The sequence below is a fragment of the Bipolaris oryzae genome (assembly GCF_000523455.1).
Source record: "Bipolaris oryzae ATCC 44560 unplaced genomic scaffold scaffold_17, whole genome shotgun sequence".
NCBI classification, from domain to species: Eukaryota; Fungi; Ascomycota; class Dothideomycetes; order Pleosporales; family Pleosporaceae; genus Bipolaris; species Bipolaris oryzae.
In genome coordinates, this window is record NW_006911293.1 from 228,194 (window position 1) to 242,250 (window position 14,057).

The 14,057-nt window shown below is 54.5% G+C and overlaps 7 protein-coding genes across 7 annotated transcripts; 4 read left to right on the forward strand and 3 right to left on the reverse strand.

The window, feature by feature from the left end:
* Positions 1-1,125: 1,125 nt before the first annotated feature.
* Positions 1,126-1,287, reverse strand: COCMIDRAFT_85729 (uncharacterized protein; the record flags this gene model as incomplete). The annotated part of the gene is made up of 1 exon (XM_007686274.1): positions 1,126-1,287. The coding sequence occupies one exon, from the start codon at positions 1,285-1,287 to the stop codon at positions 1,126-1,128; it is 162 nt and encodes a 53-aa protein (XP_007684464.1).
* A 133-nt stretch (positions 1,288-1,420) lies between these two features.
* COCMIDRAFT_2158 (glycosyltransferase family 4 protein) lies at positions 1,421-3,699 on the forward strand (the record flags this gene model as incomplete). The annotated part of the gene is made up of 3 exons (XM_007686199.1): positions 1,421-1,582; positions 1,639-2,357; positions 2,409-3,699. 3 exons carry the CDS (start codon positions 1,421-1,423, stop codon positions 3,697-3,699), a joined length of 2,172 nt encoding a protein of 723 aa, XP_007684389.1.
* A 716-nt stretch (positions 3,700-4,415) lies between these two features.
* On the forward strand, positions 4,416-6,941 carry COCMIDRAFT_85607 (glycoside hydrolase family 31 protein; the record flags this gene model as incomplete). Its single annotated transcript, XM_007686275.1, has 1 exon — positions 4,416-6,941. One exon carries the CDS (start codon positions 4,416-4,418, stop codon positions 6,939-6,941), a length of 2,526 nt encoding a protein of 841 aa, XP_007684465.1.
* Positions 6,942-7,122: 181 nt separating this feature from the next.
* On the reverse strand, positions 7,123-8,350 carry COCMIDRAFT_33571 (uncharacterized protein; the record flags this gene model as incomplete). The annotated part of the gene is made up of 4 exons (XM_007686232.1): positions 7,123-7,738; positions 7,801-7,965; positions 8,028-8,227; positions 8,297-8,350. 4 exons carry the CDS (start codon positions 8,348-8,350, stop codon positions 7,123-7,125), a joined length of 1,035 nt encoding a protein of 344 aa, XP_007684422.1.
* A 256-nt stretch (positions 8,351-8,606) lies between these two features.
* COCMIDRAFT_85589 (uncharacterized protein) lies at positions 8,607-9,850 on the forward strand (the record flags this gene model as incomplete). Its single annotated transcript, XM_007686276.1, has 6 exons — positions 8,607-8,823; positions 8,881-8,962; positions 9,020-9,099; positions 9,153-9,217; positions 9,265-9,467; positions 9,529-9,850. 6 exons carry the CDS (start codon positions 8,607-8,609, stop codon positions 9,848-9,850), a joined length of 969 nt encoding a protein of 322 aa, XP_007684466.1.
* Positions 9,851-9,988: 138 nt separating this feature from the next.
* On the reverse strand, positions 9,989-10,888 carry COCMIDRAFT_85579 (uncharacterized protein; the record flags this gene model as incomplete). The annotated part of the gene is made up of 2 exons (XM_007686277.1): positions 9,989-10,375; positions 10,577-10,888. The coding sequence occupies 2 exons, from the start codon at positions 10,886-10,888 to the stop codon at positions 9,989-9,991; spliced, it is 699 nt and encodes a 232-aa protein (XP_007684467.1).
* Positions 10,889-12,175: 1,287 nt separating this feature from the next.
* On the forward strand, positions 12,176-13,299 carry COCMIDRAFT_85574 (uncharacterized protein; the record flags this gene model as incomplete). The annotated part of the gene is made up of 4 exons (XM_007686278.1): positions 12,176-12,299; positions 12,365-12,378; positions 12,439-12,495; positions 12,556-13,299. 4 exons carry the CDS (start codon positions 12,176-12,178, stop codon positions 13,297-13,299), a joined length of 939 nt encoding a protein of 312 aa, XP_007684468.1.
* Positions 13,300-14,057: the final 758 nt, after the last annotated feature.

Consider the following 14,057-nt stretch of genomic DNA (forward strand, 5'->3'; position numbering starts at 1 on the left):
GCAGCCTAGTGCGATGCTTGGCTGCACGGAGGAAGAATCGTTTCGAGTACGGCGGGCGGAAGGGACCAAGGCAGGGCCATTCGCGCCACAGCTATAGCACTGCCGACGAGCACATGCTTACTACCGCCTCCTACACCGTGTCCATACATGGCTGGATCCATATCCTACACACATCCATACATACCTAGTGCTAACTGCTATACCACTGATATGCATGCTGTCTCTGCACCCAATCCAGGCCGTCCACCCGCTCCACACGCTGCCCGGAACCCATGCCCGCGCTAAGTCTGCCCGTCCCGCTGCACTAGGCCGCATTGGGCGCGGCTATATTTTGCACGTGAGCGTCCCATTCCACTTGGGACAACACCATTTTTTTGCCAATGCCATTGGACTCCCTATGCCATGTCGACATGTTGACATGTCGAGTCTTCTCCCTTTACACGAATGCACGCCGCCTATTGCTACGGGTGGCACAGCTCATCACGATGTGTCGCCATACACCCGCAACCAGGCTAGGCACAGCGGCACCATGCAGTATCCTATGCTGCGTTGCGTGCCGTGCAATGGCATTTTCGCCCTCGGCCTCTAAACACAAGAGTCCTTGTACTCACCATCACGATGGCTACACGACGCCCTAGACAGCTCGATGTGTAGTCTGTTGACCGCTCCCTCCCCGCAACTTGCGCGCCCATCTTGTCTTGCCACGGCAGGGTCCTTCACATGAACCAGACCAAGCAGACATATGTACATATATGTACGTATGGATATATGCATACATATATATAGAAATACATAATCTCATCTCAAGTGGGAAAATTAGCCAGGGCCGCATTCGCTTGCTGAAGTAAAGCGGTAATGCTGTAATCACACCCGAGCCGGCTAGCGGCCTCGCCTATGCCTTCCCCCAATGCAGAGGCTCACCCTACCTTACCACCACTTCGTCCCGCGTCCACCCATCGTCGTGTCACCCTCTTCCAACCCATCTTGCCTGTCCCCTTGCTTCTCGCCACGCTTACAGTACCCGGTGACTGCTTCTTTGCTCCATTCACTGCTTCCGATAGGCAACACGCCTCCGTCAATAGGCCGGCGTTCCGTTTGCTCTGCACCGTAGCCTATCACCTGCCCTCAAACGCCGCTGCTCCACGTCACATTGTTGCTGCGCCCAGCAATGTGTACACTGGTAATTCCACTCTCTGTGCAAGTCACAGTATATGGTCTGTGAATGAACCAGGTCGAGTGGTCTATATAAGCTGCCTCTGCCTCGAGGTCAAAATGCATACAAAACATTACTCAATTCTATCCAAGTCTGACATCAATCGCTGTGATATACTACACCAACTATCCCATTGCAATCCATACTCAATCTTCCCATAGTCCAATTACTACAAACCACGCACAAATCCAACTTCGTTTGCTTGCCATGTCACTTCACGCATTGGCTGACAAGACCGCTAAGTGGCGGCCAACGTACCACCGTCGGCCCACCTTCGAACGACGTCAGCGAAGCGTCACAGCTTTCATGTCGTCGGACTCTCTGCACAAGTTAAAAGAGGAGCAAGGCACGCTTGACACTGCTGTTGAAGTCAGTACCCTTTTCCCCACTTGCCCAACCACAATACTCATATGTTGCACGATCAGGCTGTGTATGCTGGTCTCGCCGTCAGCCAATCGGAAGACGGCGAGATTGACTATTGTATTGCTTTGCATGACGGAAGATACACCATCAGCAGCGAAACCAAGCCTTTGGCGACGGCGCGAAGCGCACGCAACTCGTCCAACGACTCGTCCAAATCCGCATCGTATGTGTCCACGCCTGAATCGGAACAAGATGTCCCCGAGGCCCTGGTCAGCGCAATCACCACCTTCTTGAGTGAATACCGAGAAGGCCGTGTCTTGAAGCCCATGGGCGCTGGTGTCACTGCTGAGCTCCACCGTCTGAGTCCTCATCTCGTCGTGCGGCTGTGGCAAGAGCTTGACATCCTACCCTTTGTTTTCCCGGTTGAGTCACATGACAAAACCGAGCACATATCGATGCCTGTGGACCAACAGGCAGAGTACATGGCCAGGAAGGCCTCCAAGCGCTTCAATGTCAGGGGCGATCTTCCAGTTCAGATGGGCCATCGTCGACAGGTTTTGGTTGATCTTGATGGGTGTGTGAAAATCACTGAACTCGACAGCTACAAAGATACCGTCAGGACCGACACGACAGGGACTGCAACCATGCACTATGCCAACTCACTCAAGAAAAACAACGTTAAGATTGCTTTTTTCAACAGCACAGCACAAGGTGGAGGAGTGGCATTAATGAGACACGCACTGATACGATATCTGCGCCTTGTCGGAGTTGATTGCAAATGGTAAGCTTCATCAATTACTACTACAGCTATTCCATATTGACAAGTCCACAGGTACGTCCCTTTTGGAAAGAATGAGATTTTCCGCATCACCAAAGACAACCACAACATCCTTCAGGGCGTAGCAACGGACGGCGAGCGCCTGACTCAACACAAGATTGCCAAGCTTGACGAATGGGTCCTGGAAGAGGCAGCAAAGTGCCACTGGACCGAGTTTGGTGGACCTCTCTCTGCTCGCGACAAGGGCGGTGCCGACGTGATTATCGTCGACGATCCTCAGATGCCTAGCCTTGTCAAGATTGCCAAAGAAAAGGATCCTGGCCGTCCCGTCATCTTCCGCAGCCACATCCAGGTGCGCGCCGATCTTGCTGGCAAGGAGGGAACAGCTACGTCTGAGGTATGGAACTGGGTCTGGAACCATACCAAAAATTGTGACGTCTTTGTCAGCCACCCCGTTCGCGCCTTTGTTCCTAAGAATGTCCCTCCGGAGAAGGTGGGATTCATGCCTGCCACGACCGACTGGCTAGACGGACTCAACAAGCACATGCACCACTGGGACGAGCAATTCTACATGCACAATCTCAGAGTTCGATGCTTTGAAGTGGGTATGCGTCCGATGGCCCTCCCGGATCGTAAGTACATCACTCAAATTGCTCGTTTCGATCCGTCAAAGGGGATCCCGGATGTTCTTGCATCGTATGCTCGCTTGCGCAAGGTATACATGAAAGATGCGCCTCTTGAGCAGATTCCACAACTCGTCATTGCCGGCCATGGGGCCATTGATGATCCTGATGCCACGAGAATCTTTAAGCAGGCGGCAGATGCATTGGCAGGCGACTATAAAGACATTAGACAGGACATCATCATGATGCGTATCGGCCCTTCGGACCAGATGCTCAACACACTCATGTCTTGCGCCCATGTTGCTCTACAGCTTTCCACTCGTGAGGGTTTCGAAGTCAAGGTCAGCGAGGCGCTCCACAAAGGTACTCCCATCATTGCAACTCGTGCCGGCGGAATCCCGCTTCAGGTTGAGCACGGCAAATCTGGTTTCCTTGTGAAGCCTGGCGACCACGATGCAGTTGCAAAGCATCTCTACGATCTATTCACTGATTCTGAACTGCACACGACCATGTCCGAGTATGCCAGCCACCACGTCAGCGATGAGGTCAGCACGGTAGGCAATGCACTGGCTTGGCTGTATCTGGCCGACGAACTCGCCAAGGGTGAGCATATCAAGCCCAACGGCCGGTGGATCAACGACATGGCTAGGCAAAAGGCTGGTATTCCGTACAAGAGTGATGAGGATAGGCTGGTAAGAGATGTGGACCTGACGAGTAATTGAGAGCAAGGATATTGAAGAGCGCTGTCGACGATGGGCGGGGTAGGGTGAACAGGGCGGGTATCTGGTACTATTGTTTCCTTCTTTCACATGTGTGTCCTGTCTGAGTAGGATGTAAACCTAATGGGTGTGTGCGGAGGTGGGGTCATGATAGCGGTAAGCATTATCGGTCCTCGTGGAAGGGCAGAATCAAAACATGGAATCTCTACTTTGGTCCAGACAGTTGACATGACATTTGTACCAGTGTTTGGCCTGAAGAGAACCATGGTACAAGCATGGATGTGGCCATGCAGTGCAATGGCGCCGGTCTTCTGGCGCGATTCCTTGCAGCTGCCCTGCAGCATGGCTCGGTGGATAGTTGGACGACTATCGCCGTGACGGGCTTCCAATGACGGCCAGCACGCGGCTCGTCCTCACGCCTATTTCGTAATACATTCAACTTCACCGCCTTTCCCCAGGCGTTCACAATGGAGTCGTGTGTCCATGGCCAGGAGCAGAGAGGACCGACTATAGGCCGTCGCCTGACTTGCCGTGCAGGGGGCTCGCTGGTCCTGGCACTCGTCACTAATAACTCCGCCGAGGTCATGCGCATCGACTCCCCTTGACCAAGCCCATGCCGTCCGAGCTTTGCTTTCCCCGGATTCTGCTTAAGATGCCTCCTCCGCCAGCTTGTCGGCCTGCCCGACATTGCTCTGCCTGCTTCTTCACAAGCCATGAACATGACCAAGACCCAAGCGCGCTACGACTTCAAGACGCGCCCGGTCGCGCACCCTGATGCCATTGTCGCTGGCGACAAGTACCGCTTCACCATCCTCACCGATGGCCTGCTCCGCTTCGAGTGGGCAGACGACGGCCGCTTCGAAGACCGCGCCAGCACCTTTGCTATCAACCGCAGGCTGGCCGTGCCTGACTTTTACGTCTGGGATAGGGGCCACGGAATCGAAATCGTCACAAAGCGCTTCCATGTCGTCTACGACAAGAAGAAGTTCAGCCCCGAGGGCCTAAAGATACATCTCAAGGGCTCTGTGACGGGCACATGGACATACGGCCAGCAGCTCTCCAACTTGGGTGGTACCACGCGCACACTAGATGGTGTGAATGGCCGCGCAAGGCTGGGTCCGGGCGTGCTGTCCAGGGAGGGCATGGCACTCTTGGATGACACCAAGTCGATGCTCTTCGAGGATAACGGCTGGATTGCAGGCCGCAGGAGTGGCGAAAGGACTGACCAGTACATCTTCATGTACGGCCATGACTATCGCGAGGCTATGCGCGCATACTATGCTGTCTCTGGTAGTCAGCCCCTGCTACCACGGTACGCCCTAGGCAACTGGTGGAGTCGATATCATGCATACACGGCCAAAGAATACCTCGATCTGCACGATCACTTTGACAGGGATGACGTGCCCATGAACGTGGCCGTCGTCGACATGGACTGGCATCTGGTATGGGATATTCCAGGTGGTTACAATGGCTGGACCGGATACACGTGGAACAAGAAGCTCTTCCCTGACCCAGATGCCTTTATGAAGAACCTCCATGACCGTGGCATGAAGCTGACACTCAACTTGCATCCTGCAGATGGTATCAGGCCGTTTGAAGCGCAATACGAAAGAGTTGCAAAGTACCTTGGAATCGACCCGGCGTCGAGGCAGACGATTCAGTTTGATTGTACGGATAAGAAGTTCATGGATGCATACTTTGATGTTGTTCACCACGAGCATGAAGAGCGAGGTGTCGACTTTTGGTGGGTGGACTGGCAGCAGGGTAACACGTCTAAGATTCCAGGTGTCGACCCGCTGTGGGTGCTCAACCACTTCCATTTCCTCGACAGCGGTCGCGGGTCTCAGCGTCCCTTGATTCTTTCTCGTTTCGGAGGTCCAGGTGCTCAGCGCTACCAGGTCGGTTTCTCAGGTGATGCAATCATTACATGGGAAAGCTTGCACTTCCAACCCGAATTCACGGCTACCGCGTCCAACATCGGGTACGGATGGTGGAGTAACGATATTGGCGGACACACACACGGTTACAAGAACGACGAGCTGTACACGCGTTGGGTACAACTTGGCTGCTGGTCGCCCATTCTACGTCTGCACTGCGACAATAACCCGTTCAACACTCGCGAGCCCTGGCGCTACAATGCCGAAGCCTGTGGCATTGTCGAGGATACACTGCGATTCCGCCACCGCCTCATCCCATATCTTTACACAATGAATGCCCGAAGCGCCAGCGATGACGAGCCCCTCGTACAACCCATGTACTGGGACTACCCCGAAAATGAAGAAGCCTACAACGTACCCAACCAGTTCCGTTTTGGTACCGAACTCATCGTAGCACCCATCACCCAACCCCGCGACAAGATCACACATCTCGGCGCCGCCAAAATCTGGCTCCCAGAAGGCCGTTTTGTAGACATCTTCACAGGCGTCGTCTACAACCGCGCTGGCGAACTAACCATCCAACGGCCCCTCAACCTCGTCCCCGTCCTCGCAAAAGAAGGTTCCATCATCCCCCTCGACGCCGCCGTCCGCCCCAAAACCGGATCCCCCAACCCAGAGTCTCTCGAAATCCTCGTCGTCGTCGGCGCAGACGGCTCCTTCACCCTCGTCGAAGACGACGGAAAGGGCCACCTCGTCGACGACGGCGGCTTCTCCATGATCTCCGCCTCAGACCTCGACTCTTCTGCAGATGAAGGCGACACCGTCCGCTTCGCCCACACCCCCATAACCTACAAGCACGCCACCGGCGTCCTAACAATCGGTCCCACATCCCCCCCTTCCAACACCGCAATCCCCAAATCCCGCTCTTGGAAGATCCGCCTCCTAGCCCACCATTTAACTACCGACGCAACAATCCGCTGCATCACCACGTCCCCCTCTACTCGCAAATCCGCAAAACAACTCGCTCACTCCATTTCTCACGTCCCCAACGGCTCCCTCATCACCCTTACCGATGCGGTGCCAACATCGCACACCATCCACATTGAACTCTCCCCCGCTCCTACCCTGGATGTTCTCGACCCGAACCCCTTGATCTGGGATATCATTGATAAGTCGTGGATCGAGCTCGATCGCAAGTGGGATATTTGGAATTGTGTTAATAATACGGAGCCCGTGCTGAATAAGGTGAGGGCGCTGCAGGGGAGGGGCTTGCCCAGGGAGTTGCTGGATGCGGTGTTGGAGTTGTTGCTTGCGGATGAGAGATATGCTGGTGAAGGGAATGGGAACGGGATGGAGGATGTGGATTGAAAAGAAAGGAAGGGGGAGAGGGATATGAAGTAAATGAAATGTAAATGAACTTTCCTTTTTTGTTCTCTTTTGGGATATATATATTCAAATATTTTTTGGGTCATTTTTTTCCCATCTTCTTGGATAGGTACATTCATGTGACAAAGTATAGTCGTACATAACAACCCTCCTTCAACCCCCCTCAGGGCCTCAACTCCACCCCCTCTACCCCCTTCATACCCTCCTTAAACCCATCCCTACCCAGAATCTCCTTGACCTTCTCCAAAACCGCGCCTTCCCGCCTCCTGCTCACATCACCCTCTGCGACCTTCTCGCCCGCCACCAGCGCGCCCTCCAGTCCCTCATACTCCCAAATATTCGCCTTCATACCCACCCCGTGATACTGATGTTTAGCCAAAAACGCCAACCAAGCCTTGACCACATCTGGGTGCCCATCCTGAATCTGAATCAAGCGCCTCATAGTAACCCTCTCAAAGTTCTCCTGACTCTTCTTGAAAATGAAATTCGATCGCGGGACTACCCAGCGCTCTGTTATGCGGGGTAAGGGGATGGGGCCCCGGGCGCAGAGTCCCATGTAGTAGGCTGCGCGGACGGCAAAGTCGGAGAAGAGGAGTAGGTTGCGGACATTGTAGGTGCGGAGTTGGAGGTCGCAGGTAGGCACGCCGTATTCGGGCGTGCGGCGAAGGGGCCGCAGGTGGACGGCGCGGACGTTGAGGGGGGTGCGGAGGGCGTCTAGGGCTTCTTGAGTTTTGGGGTCAAGAGGAGGTTGGTCGGTGGGGAGGGTGATGTCTTTTTCTCTGGTTGGACTTGTTAGTCTTTTTCTGTATGTGACAGTCTGGTGGTGTGGCAAGGAACGTACTTTGCGAGTTTGATGGGTTCAACGCCGGCGCGCTTGTACACCTTTAAGAGGCCGAGGTGGTCGGGTGTATTTTGTAGTTCTTTCCATTGCCGCTGGGCTTCCTCGCGCGTCTTGGGCTCCCGTTGTTGCTGGCGCTTGTTGACTTTTTGCTGGCTGGCATATAGACTGTAGTCTTTATTAGAATCTTCATCCCTCTGAAATCAGCCTTTCATGGCAAGCAGACATACGTCTTGAATTCCTTAACATCAATACCCATATCCTCCAGCCGAGCATCAAGCGGCATATCACCGTTCTCCAGGTCCATCTTCAGCTTCTCAATGAGCCTGACATCTCTGTCCTCTCTCGAGTCTCGCTCATTGTCCTCGTCCGCTTTCGAGCTCTTGTTCCGCGAAAAGGTCTGGGTGGATGGCCGTGGGGCGTGCGAAATCTATTTTCAATTGCAAGTCAGCGGGCCAATTCGTCGCAAACAGCGTTTGACAGTCCAATCAATTCGTACCTTCACCCTCTTTGCTGGCCCCAGAAAAGAGCGCATACATCGTGGCGCGGCCATGGTCGCTGTCGTCGCAATTTAACCCACGTCCAACCGTCCAACTTCTTCCTCCGACAATGGCGCTAGTTGCGATTCCGCTTATAGTCTTGGCAGTCGTCGGAATTGCCCGCCGCCTTCCTTGTGCACCCTAGTCATTCCCTCTGATAATGTCACATGTACTTCCTAGACTATTTTCCCTAGCCACGGTTGATCCATTTATCTTTTGTGTTCTTAAGACTTGTTCTCCTTGACTTCACTTTTTTTGCGACTGCTCAAGATGGAGTCCACTCAAGATGCCGCCGCTGCGCCAAACGCCTATGTCCGCGCCACAGAGACGGCCAAATACGTTCGCTCCCAACTACCTGAGACGCTTCAAAACCCAAAAGTAGCCATTGTGTGCGGTTCGGGCCTAGGCGGACTTGCCGACACCATCGAGCCAGAGCCCAAAGTCGAGTTGGCATATGGCACAATTCCAAACTTTCCTAAGAGCACAGGTGTGTATAAGGCGCGACCCTCAAACTTCATGATGCGGGGTGCTGACAAGTACGTAGTTCAGGGCCATGCGGGCAAGTTTGTCTTTGGTCACATTGGACCTCAGAAAACACCAGTCGCACTTTTAGTTGGACGCGCACAGTAGGTCACTACATGAGAAGGAGAGCATTTGAACAAGTTTGATATTGACATTGATAGTTTCTATGAAGGACACTCCATGGACTTGGTCACATTCGCTACCCGCGTGTGCAAGGTGCTCGGTGTCGAAACCATGATTGGTATGGAACGTGCCAGGCGAGAGCTAGACTGATCGGCTAATGACGGCATGTAGTCACAAACGCAGCTGGTGGTCTCAACCAGACTTACCGCGTGGGAGACATTGTGTGTCTAAACGATGTGCGTAAGTCGTTGCAAAGCTCAAGACTCACCCTGACATTATCTAGCATCTCAACATTGCTGGGCTCGTTGGATTCCATCCGCTGCGTGGCCCCAACATTGATGAGTTTGGTGTACGATTTCCACCACTGTCAGATGCCTACGACCTGGATTTGAGAAAAAGAACGCACAAAGCTTGGGCCAAGCTAGGCCTTGACCAGCAACAGAGACGTCTACACGAGGGTGTATATGCATTCGTTGCGGGACCAACGTATGTACTCAAAATATTCTTACTTGACGTGTCAAGAGCGGGCATGAGCTAATTCATCCAGTTACGAGACCCGTGCTGAGTGCCGGATGCTGAGCATGTTAGGGGCTGATGTCGTTGGTATGTCGACTGTGCCAGAGATCATCGTCGCCAGACATGCAGGAATGCGCATCCTTGCATTCAGTCTAGTCACAAATGTCGCTGTCCTCGAAGCAGGCTCTTGTGGAAATGATGCCACAATTCAGAACATGAACAGGGCGCAGCTGACCGAACACCTGAGCCAAGGCAAGGCAAACCACGAAGAGGTCCTGGAGGCTGGACGGGAGGCGGCCAAAGACATGCAGGCTTTGGTCAAGCAGATTCTTTCCGACCTGGACCAGGAATAGAAGCACTTCCCAGAGAAGGTTCCGTGGGACAGACGAGATAGATCTGAAGTAGAACATATCAGGCCAGAGAAAACTGGCCTCGAAACCCCAAAAACAGAACAAGATCGACAATTATCAGGTGAAGTTTCGTCCACGTGCTCAAGGCTTGACAATTTTGCCCTTGTTGCGCTTTGCTTTGAGGGCCTTGTAGTGGGCCTTCTTTCCGCTCGACTTGGTCGCCTGGATGTCTTGGTATTTTCGGTTGAAGCGGCCACTGTCTTGCTCCTGGGCAATGACTTCTTCGAGCATGGTCTGCTTGCGGTCCTTGTTCTTGAGACGGCTGCTGTAGAATTCGGTGGCGCCTTCAATAATGGTGCCGACTTGGGAGAAAGCAGGAACATCGCCCTTGGAGTTGTCCTTTTTGTAGTGACGCTTGGGATCCAGGACGCTGCGCATCTTGAGGAGCTGCAAGTCTCGGCGCAACTCTGGAGTCAGGTCGGTCTTGGGCATGTTGAACCATTGTGAGCCAGCAGTTGCCTTCTTCTCCTAAACAAGCCGTTAGCATCTTGTGGCTGACAAACTTTGAATGCAAAAAGCGTGCAGTGAAAGGAAGCCTCAGTGTAACTATGAACTAATGGTGCCTCAGTAGCGCAGGAAGGCAACCAAGACGGCGCCCGAATCTGCTCAGCAAAAACATTTGGGATAGATATCATCAAAGGCGTGGGATGCGACTGGGGTTTGACATACCTCTTGCTTCTGCTTCTTGATCTGCAGCGGGTCCTCAATCTTCTTGATGCCGTTAGCCAAGGCCTTTTGCTTCTTGTCGACAAGCTTTGAGTGATCTAGACGAGTAATGTTGCCATGAGTTTTTTCGTAAGTATCGGCGATATGGCCGGGCGTCAGTTTGGGAAGCTTGAATGGGGCTTCGGCCCTAGCTGCAGGTTGCGCAGCCTTTGCACGCATGCGCTCAGCAGCCTCGTTAAGCAGCTCTCGAATCTGCTCATCGGAGAGATCCTCGTCCGAGTTGTCGACGAGCGGCTGGTGCGTTGGCAGCTCCATGCTGGCGGTGACGGGGAGAGGAGGGAAAATTTGGAGAACAACTTTTTTGAAAAGGTCGGGCGCACGGGCCATGTCGGCAAAGCTAAGCTGCTTGCGTCAGATGCCTTGCATGGCCGCCGACGAACCATGCACATGTACTTGTAGCATGTATGGATGGATGTAAGTAAGTACATACATGGTACGAGGCTGGCCGGGCATTTTGTGATACAAGAGGTCATCAATGGCAATGACTTGCATTGGGCGTCCTGGTGCATGGGAACGTCTGCCCCTGCTGCTCGCGTCTGCCACGTCAAGTCACGCACAGCACCGCAACCGTCGAGATCTTGGTGTGCGGTCAGCTTGGGCATATTGGCTCATGACGCGTGCGTGCATATCATGGCGCATTGAAGAGAACTGAGGACGAACAACTCATCGCTGGCATGGCCCGTTGGCCAGAGGGCCAATCAGGACACTGGGCCTCGGTCACGATGCGGCCGAGCATTGCGCCTTGAAGAGGCACAAATGTGATAGAGGCGGCAGACACACGGCGTCGCTCCTGTGCTGTCACTGCTCTAGGCATTGCGGACGGGCGCAGTGCGACATGGATAGCACGCATACATGGGTATATTAAGCGTGGTCGAGTGACAATGAGGCGAGCATCTGGCTGTGGACGAGACGACGCTGCAACGCGGTCGCTACGTGCCAAACTCGCGCCTCGACGGCCTTTGTGGACTACGGTCAAGAGCAATCAATTTAATCAATTCCTGCTGCGCCCACTCGCCACCCTCTCCAACACTGGTCTCTGAGAAGCTGGGTAACGTCGGAGCCCTTGCTTAGCTGTGGTTCGTCGACCCGTTGGAAACCCACCAACCAACCAACCATCAACTCCGCGAAGATATACTCGGGGTGGAATTTGATTCGTCAGGCCCAAGCACAGGTCAGTCGCGTTTCTTGTCCAACGTCGAGAGTCGAGATGAGTTTGTGCAATAGAAGAAAGCTCATACACGATGCCAGGCCGCCCGCAGCATCGCCTCTCGCCCCAAAAAACAGGCATTCGCGTCTTCCCCGCGCCATCTCTCTGCACCTTTCCCGGCCACTCAGACCGTACCTTTGACGCAACCACACCCGCGTCCTCCTCCCACAACGCGCCTATACCAATCCCTTGACGACTCATTGGGCACCGCGCATACTTGTCCTGCACAGAGCCGCTCTCTTCGCCCAATTTCCCTGCGCCGTCCGGTCTCCAGACGCACCTGACAGACGCGCACCCAGCCCACCGTGTCGCACTTGCGCAACCCAGCCCACGCCATGGATCAAGTCAACCTCCAGGGCCACGGCCAGCAGAAGATGCGCCCGGCCACTGCTGCACCCCGCAAGTACGACGGCCAGCAAGGCAATCCACTCTACGACCCTGCCAATGGCGGTCACTATGGTACGTCGATGAAGCTCCAGCCGGCGCATTCCCCGTTGACCGCTTGTGCTAATACAATGCTCCAGGCGCATCCGCAGCTGTATGTCTTCTTGCACCTCCAAGGCTCTCCCGAGCTTACCGTCGCTGATATTTGGTCCAGATTGCCGCGCAAAACCAAGCTCCAGACCCACAGCTCTTCACTGGTTCCTGGCAGAATGTACGCACCCAACGCCCAAACGCCTACGGCGCCCGGCATCCTCGTAGCTGACACTTGCAGGTGAACCAAGGCCTCACGGGAAACTACCGCGACATTCTCAACACGTACTGGCAGCAACAAGTAACGAAGCTCGAGACGGATGAACATGACTATAAGCTGCACCAGCTCCCGCTCGCCCGCATCAAAAAGGTCATGAAGGCGGATCCCGAAGTGAAGATGATCTCTGCCGAAGCGCCCATCCTCTTCGCCAAGGGATGCGATATCTTCATCACGGAGCTCACGATGCGTGCGTGGATCCACGCCGAAGAGAACAAGCGTCGCACTCTGCAGCGCTCCGACATTGCCTCCGCATTGTCCAAGTCGGACATGTTTGACTTTCTTATCGATATCGTCCCTCGTGAAGAGGCGCATCCACACAAGAGAAGCGCGGGCCAAAACGCGGCCGTGCAATCGTCGGCTGCAGTGGTTCCCCCCGGCGGCATGCCTCAGCCTGTGCACGCCCAGCACCCAATGGCTCCTCCCGACTACGGCATGAACCAACACCTCGCCCAGCAAGAGGACTACCGACAGTCATCCATGTACCCAGGGCCTGTGCAGGGCGACCCGAGCGTGTATGCGCAGCAGGGCATGTTTGATCCCAATGCGTACGGCCCATACGGCGCCATGGGGCAGCAGCCTCAGATGTACGCAGTTGGCCAGCGCGGGCCAGATCCCAATGCCGGCGACCCACAGGGCTTTGGTCGGTATGGCGAGGCTGACGCTGATGACGATGCTCAGGGCGAGCGCGTGGACGCGGACAACTAGTTGTTGACCAAACCTCTGGCTCCCAGCGATGGCTAGTCGCTATGTTGGCACGACGGATTGTGCGCGTGTGCGCTATTGATATCAAATTGATCTTGGATATGGCGTTTAGGTACGGTGTTTGGGCACACGGCCGCGGAATGGCTAGGTATCATGAAAGGCGTCATAAGACAATATCACTTAATGGAAAGTCAATTAGCTTGTCGAAAACATGTGATGCTTCTCCCGTAACAGCTTAGGCAGCGAGGCTTGTTTGCCATGACGTTAGCAGCGATGCCCCGGTCTATTCCGGTACCTGGAGCGCGCTGGACAGGCCCGAGGTCCTTGTTGGCTGAAAGACTTGAACGATGCGCGGGTCAATGTCTTTGTACCTGCATTTTCTAGCGGGCTCCGTCGTATTCCGAACATGGTGTGGCACCGAGGCACATCACATGCGAGACTTGTGGCTGGGAAGCAGTAGGGGAGGCATTGTGTATACAGCTTGGAGGTGGATGTTTGAGTGCTGTGCTTTGCATGACTGATGCATGCCTGGGAGTGCTCCGAACCAGAACTGCATACCCGCCTGGCGAAACCAGGGCTGTCGCGGACTTGATGTGATCTGCCCTAGAAAGCACTAGGCGTGACGGCCTTTAGGTGAGGCGCGTCCCATGCTCCGCCCGGTACCCCGCCGTTAAAGGCCCGTGCTCCACCCCCACCTGCGCGAGACCAACAGAACAAGTGCATAGTCCAGCGCTCACCCTACATCAAGCCACCATTCTGCC